Source organism: Pelophylax lessonae (genome assembly GCF_965119305.1).
Source record: "Pelophylax lessonae genome assembly, chromosome: 12".
Classification (NCBI taxonomy): Eukaryota; Metazoa; Chordata; class Amphibia; order Anura; family Ranidae; genus Pelophylax; species Pelophylax lessonae.
The window spans coordinates 216,554,648-216,561,284 of record NC_138779.1 but is presented as its reverse complement, the minus strand read 5'-3'; the positions used below and the strand labels follow the sequence as shown (position 1 = coordinate 216,561,284).

The following is a 6,637-nucleotide window of genomic DNA, read 5'->3' as shown; positions in this document are numbered from 1 at the left end:
GATGTCCCAATATTTATGGACCTGACTGTATATATATATATAAATATATATATACACACGATGTTGTTGCCATATAAAAATAAAATAATTAATTTAAAATATAAAATTAAAAAAATATGAATAAAAAAAATTCAAATAAAATAAAAGGTGGAGCTTTTCTAAAAAAAAAAAAAAAATTATATTGTTGCCATGTAAAAATAAAATAAATTATTAAAAATAAAAAATTTATGAAAAAAAAAAACAATAAAATAAATTCAAGTAAAAAAAAAAGTAGATCTTTTTTAAAAATTATATTGTTGCCATGTAAAAAAGGAAATAAATTAATAAAAAATTACATAAAATATGAAAAAAAATCAATAAAATAGATTCAGGTAGAACAAAAAAGTAGATCTTTTTTAAAAATGATATTGTTGCCATATAAAAATGAAATCAATTATTAAAAATGAAATAAAATATGAAAAAATCAATAAAATAAATTCAAATAAAATAAAAAGGAGGAGCTTTTATATTGTAACAAGTCAGTAATTTATTTACGGGGGACTTGTAAAGTTACCGACAGGTCCACTTTGAAGTGATTATAACGGCTTTCTACATTTCATCCATTTTAATCATACACGCTTTTCGATCGCCATCCTCCGGGTAACCATACAATCATCCCTTCTGAGCCTGTAAAACTTGATGACCCCTGTGTATTGTTATTGCGCTTATTAACCAAATCCGTGTTTCGGCCCCTTTGGAGAATTATCGTTCGTCCTACAAAAAACACCTTTTGTTTTTTTTTTTTTTATTTCACTCGTCTCTGTTTTTTGTTTCTTTTTTCTTTTTTCTTTTTACAATTCTAATTGTTCCCTCTATTTTGCATTTCGCGAGGAATGAATCGAGCTCGCTTCCTGCGGTCCCTCATTCCGCATTCTTACTAAATTTTTCATGACTTTTTTTTTTTTTTTTTCCCTTTTTGCTGGTGTGGATTGAATTCTCACTGGGAGGAGACGGGGAGGAAAGGAGGAGGAAGTGATAGAAGGGATGGGAGGAGAGGGAGAGGGAGAGAGAGAGAGAGAGGGAGAGGGAGAAGGAGGGAGACAGAGGAGGAGGGGGGATGGGTTACGTCTTTGTATAGCAGAACAAGGCTTCATCAGACAGACATCCCAGCTAGAGAGCCACAACAGCTGCGTGACATGCACGCCGAGACCTAGATGCATCCGTGAGCGACGCGCAACGAGACAGCCTCTGCAGGGGAGCCCACCAGCAGCCCGGCCGACGCCAAGAGAGACCGCCGCAGACCGTAACTTACCCAGCCGGCAACCACCAGCCACGACATCCCCGATGGGGGCTTCGGAGAGAATGAGGACCACCCTCCTATGCGTTGGTGGCGTTCTGCTGCTCAGCGCCCAGGTGAGGGGACGGCGAAGAGGGGGGGGTGGCGGGGTAAGATGGCAGCGGAGGTGCAATGCACAGCTGGGCAGGGTGGAGTTGGTGTATTTTGCAAAAAGGTCACCGCAGGCAGCAAATGAAAAAATGATTAATAACAATCGCAACCCCTTCGCAGGACCGCGGCATCCTCCAAACCCAGGCCCCTGGGGCAGCTGGCAATGGCGGCGGCAGGGGAAGGGGGGTCTATAAGGTCAAAAGATGCCAGACAACTGTAAACATGATACAGCTGGTTTAGCGGGTCCTTGTTAAAGACTGGGGGGGCTGGGGGGGGGGGGGATGTTACCTTTGCTTAGCCCGGTCGAGGTCATTGTGGCGTGACAGGTACTCAAAATAATAATGGGGGTACCCAATGGCCACCCCCTACTTTGCAAAGGTGCACTTTTCGGCTTGCAATATTTGCAATAATGTACATTCGGCCGAGTTGCAATACTGGCTGCTGCAAAATTGCAGTACGTTGCTAGTTAATGTGCAATTGCAACATGGCATGAGAAGGATGGTGGGGGGGGTCTGAGTGTCGGGAGGTGGCGCAGTGGTACAGCCAGGAGCTGAAATAGCAGGTGGTGCCTGGTGCCAGGATGGAGATTAATGGAATCACTAATTGTATGATGGTTCTTTAATGGAACAGCAGATAATGTCAGGAGTAAGGTGGGGGCCCTCGGCTCGTGCGGCTTAAGTAATGAGAGGCTGCAGGGCTCGGCCATTGTCATACGTGTGCCTAGGAATAAAATGAACTGTCTATATACTGTATATTGCAATATCAATGCAAAACACAATATCCAGCATGCTGGTCATTTCATGCAACCAATTACTAAATTGTTGCATCTTCCGTGAGAAAGGGGAACGGTCCTTTCATTCGGCCTGTTGAGGCATTGGTCGAGAAACTTTGTGGTGGCGTTTGTTTCAAAAATTTTGTAGGGTTGACTTTATGTACTGAGCTATCCAAAGGTTTGGACATGGTGACCTTGGGGCAGCATGGTTGGGTTAAAAAAAAAAAAAAAGTTATCAGTGGTGCTCGAAAATTTTAACTGAAGGTCTGTTCTTTTCCTGGTTTAGCAATAGTTGTGGAAGACTGGGCCACACGGCCTTAATAGACCAGGGGCACCCCTGGAAAGAAAGAATCACATTTTGAGGGGCTCGTAGGATACAGTGATGACCACTTTGCATCAAATCTAAGCCTAATATAATCTGAATTGATCTAAATGCCCTAACGTGACATTAACATGACAAAATAAACAACAGATGGATTCAAAAGTATATACAATGTTTCAAAACTTTATAACGCATGGAAAGTATCTCAAAGGAGACCGATGGCACTCAGTAGAAGACTTGGGGCACTCGGTAGAAGACCCAGGGTGCTCAGTAGAAGACCCAGGGCACTCGGTAGATGACCTAGAATGCTCAGTAGAAGACCCAGGGCACTTAGTAGGAGACCTGGGGACCTCATTGGGAAACTCAGGGCACTCAGTAGAAGACCCAGGATAAACTGTAGAGGACCAATGGCAAATGGTAGAAGACTTGGGGCGCTCGGTAGAAGACTTGGGGAGCTCGGTAGAAGACTTGGGGAGCTCAGTAGAAGACTTGGGGCACTCGGTAGAAGACTTGGGGCACTCGGTAGAAGACTTGGGGAGCTCCGTAGAAGACTTGGGGCGCTCGGTAGAAGACTTGGGGCACTCGGTAGAAGACTTGGGGAGCTCGGTAGAAGACTTGGGGAGCTCAGTAGAAGACTTGGGGCGCTCGGTAGAAGACTTGGGGCACTCGGTAGAAGACTTGGGGAGCTCCGTAGAAGACTTGAGGCGCTCGGTAGAAGACTTGGGGCACTCGGTAGAAGACTTGGGGCACTCGGTAGAAGACTTGGGGCACTCGGTAGAAGACTTGGGGAGCTCCGTAGAAGACTTGGGGCGCTCGGTAGAAGACTTGGGGCACTCGGTAGAAGACTTGGGGAGCTCGGTAGAAGACTTGGGGAGCTCAGTAGAAGACTTGGGGAGCTCAGTAGAAGACTTGGGGCGCTCAGTAGAAGACTTGGGGCACTCGGTAGAACACTTGGGGCACTCGGTAGAAGACTTGGGGAGCTCCGTAGAAGACTTGGGGAGCTCGGTAGATGACTTGAGGCACTCGGTAGGAGACCCGGGGCACTCGATTGAAGACTTATGGCACTTGGTAGGAGACCCGGGGCACTTAGTAGGAGACCCAGGTACTCAGCAGAAGACCCAGGGCACTGGTTAGAGGTTCAGGGGCACTCAATAGAAGACTTGGGGGAGGGGGGGGGGCTCAGTAGAAGAACCAAGGCACTCAGTAGAAGACTCAGGAGAAGACCCAGGGGCACTCGGTAGAAGACCTAGGGGAACTCGGTGGCAGACCCATGGCTCTGAGTAGAAGACCCTGGAACTCTCAATAGAAGACCCAGGGTCCTCAGTAAATGACCTGGGGCACTCAGTTGAAGGCTTGGGGCACCCAATAGATGACCTGGGGCACTCAGTAAAAGACCACGAGAATTTTGTAGACACCCTGAGGCACTCAGTAGAAGACTTAAGGTACTGAGTAGATGGCTTGGGGCACTTAGTAGAAGACCTAGGGGCACTCGGTAGCAGACCCATGACTCTGAGTAGAAGACTCTGGAACTCTTAATAGAAGACCCAGGGTCCTCAGTAAATGACCTGGGGCACTCAGTTGAAGGCTTGGGGCACCCAATAAATGACCTGGGGCACTCAGTAAAACACCACAAGAATTTGGTAGACATCCTGGAGCACTCAGTAAAAGACTTAAGGTACTGAGTAGATGGCCTGGGGCACTTAGTAGAAGACCTGGGGCACTCCGTAAAAGACTTGAGGCAGGTGCCCTTGGTGGCAAAGTCCAGCAATGCCCCTGGTGAACCTGCAATGTGGGTAAACATAAGACATAACACAAAACATAATGTGTAAGAACATTCTTGTATGTTCAGCAACTTTACCATCAACTACGTAGTGCAAGGGCCTGCCTGATTGCATACAGATTGATAAGATCAAATAGGTGAGTGCCCAATTAAATAGTTTTGATAAAGCGAGGGCTGATTATACCGTACAAAGATTGTATAGTCAGATTGTAATTTGTATGATAAATGTTGTATGATGAACCTAATCCAGTAAATTTGAGTCCTGGTCAACTTTGGCCTATGAGGCCCCATCATGCTGTACTTTCTAAAGGATTTTGCAGGGGGGAATACTTCCTCTTTACTTGCAACTTGTTGACATATCCTATTTTCTTGCACCCAATTAGGGTAGTGACCTCAGATGTGTAAGCACTTTCCGTCCAGCCTACCCACATACACGCAAGGGCCCCACTGTAGAAAACAATAGACATCCATGACAGAGGGGGCCGAATGGCCATTATTCTATGTGGCCAGGCACAACGTATGTGAAAATTTCCCTCTGTGCAGGAGCTTCCTGTAATAAAGACTGCTGCTTTCTCTCTCCTTGTGCAAGGTAACTGATCTTGTCTCCGCCCTGCCCATTGGATTTTTATGCAGGCAACCTGTAGTGGGTGGAGCCTGATGTGGCTCTCCCATAGCTCTGCTCTCTGCACAGCCTATGTCCATTGATGATGTCACTGCTACCCTTACAAGGTAAAATCTGCAAATTGCAAAGACATTTGATTGATTCAAGGATCATTCGATATTGATTATAGGAAATCCGTGATTGATTTATCATGGAGTTAGATCACCTGTACTGTTGACCCCCCCCCCCCCCAAAAAAAATCCGCCCCTGTGATCGGTTTCCCATTGGATAGGGAGCAGGGAAGGCCTAGAAGAACCCCTTTCATTTTTTATTGATCAATATTGTTGTAATAGGGAGGAGTTTTGGATTGATCAATATGATGGGGAGGAGCTCTGAATTGATCAATATGTTCTATATGATGGGGAGGCCCTTTGGATTGTTCAGTATGTTCTATATGGTGGGGAGGAGCTCTGGCTCAATCAATATATTCTATATGATGGGGCAGGGCTCTGGATTGATCAATTCTGTTGCAATTGGGAGAAGCTCTGAATTGATCAATAATGTTGTGATGGGGAGGAGCTCTGAATTAATGAATATGTTCTATGTGATAGGGAAGAGCTCTGGATTATTCAATATATTCTATATGATGGGGGGGGAGGAGCTCTGGATTGATCAGTATGTTTTATATAATGGGGGGGGGGGCTCTGGATTGATTAATATATTCTATATGATAGGGAGGAGCTCTGGATTTATCAATATGTTCTATATGATGGGGAGGGCTCTGGATTGATCAGTATGTTATATATGATAGGGAGGAGCTCTGGAGTTATCAATATGTTCTGTGTGATAGGGAGGAGCTCTGGATTTATCAGTATGTTCTATATGATTGGGGGGGGGGAGCTCTGGATTGATCAGTATGTTCTATGTGATAGGAGGAGCTCTGCATTGATATGTTCTATATAATGGGGGGGCTCTGGATTGATATGTTCTGTTTGATGGGGGGGGGGCTCTGTTGATCAGTATGTTTTATAAGATGGGGGTGGGGAGGAGCTCTGGATTAGTCAATATATTCTATATGATAGGGCGGGCTTTAGATTGATCAATATGTTCTATATGATGGGGAGGAGCTCTGGATTGATCAATATATTCTATATGATGGGGGGAGGGCTCTATATTGATCAATATATTCTATATGATGGGGGAGGGCTCTATATTGATCAATATGTTCTATATGATGGGGAGGAGCTCTGGATTGATCAATATGTTCTATATGATGGGGAGGAGCTCTGGACTGATCACTATGTTATATATGATGGGGAGAAGCTCTGAATGGATCAATATGTTCTATATGATAGGGAGGAGCTCTGGATTATTCAGTATTTTCTAAATGAGGGTGGAGATTTGGATTGATCAGTATGTTCTATATGATGGAGAATGGGGGGGAGGGGGGGCGAGAGGGGAGCTCTGGATTGATCAGTATGTTCTATATGATGGAGGGGCTCTGGATTGATCAGTATGTTCTAAATGATAAGGGTGGGGAGGAGCTCTGGATTGATCAATATATTGTATATGATAGGGAGGAGCTCTGAAATGGTCAATATGTTCTATATGATGGGGGAGGGGGAAGCTCTGGATTAATCAATATGTTTTACATGATGGGGGGGGGGTTCTGGATTGATCAGTATGTTCTATATGATGGAGGAGGGGCTCTGGATTGATCAATATGTTCTATATGA

The 6,637-nt window shown here is 44.9% G+C and overlaps 1 protein-coding gene across 2 annotated transcripts in view; it reads left to right on the top strand.

The window, feature by feature from the left end:
• The first annotated feature begins 1,050 nt into the window (after positions 1-1,050).
• The window catches only part of APLP1 (amyloid beta precursor like protein 1), an 86,431-nt gene continuing 80,844 nt past the window's right edge, over positions 1,051-6,637 (top strand). For both annotated transcript variants that reach the window (XM_082273903.1, XM_082273902.1), the window contains exon 1: positions 1,051-1,392. In XM_082273903.1, coding sequence (XP_082130029.1) covers positions 1,324-1,392 — 69 coding nt within the window. In that variant the 5' untranslated portion in view covers positions 1,051-1,323. The remainder of the gene's footprint in view (positions 1,393-6,637) is intronic.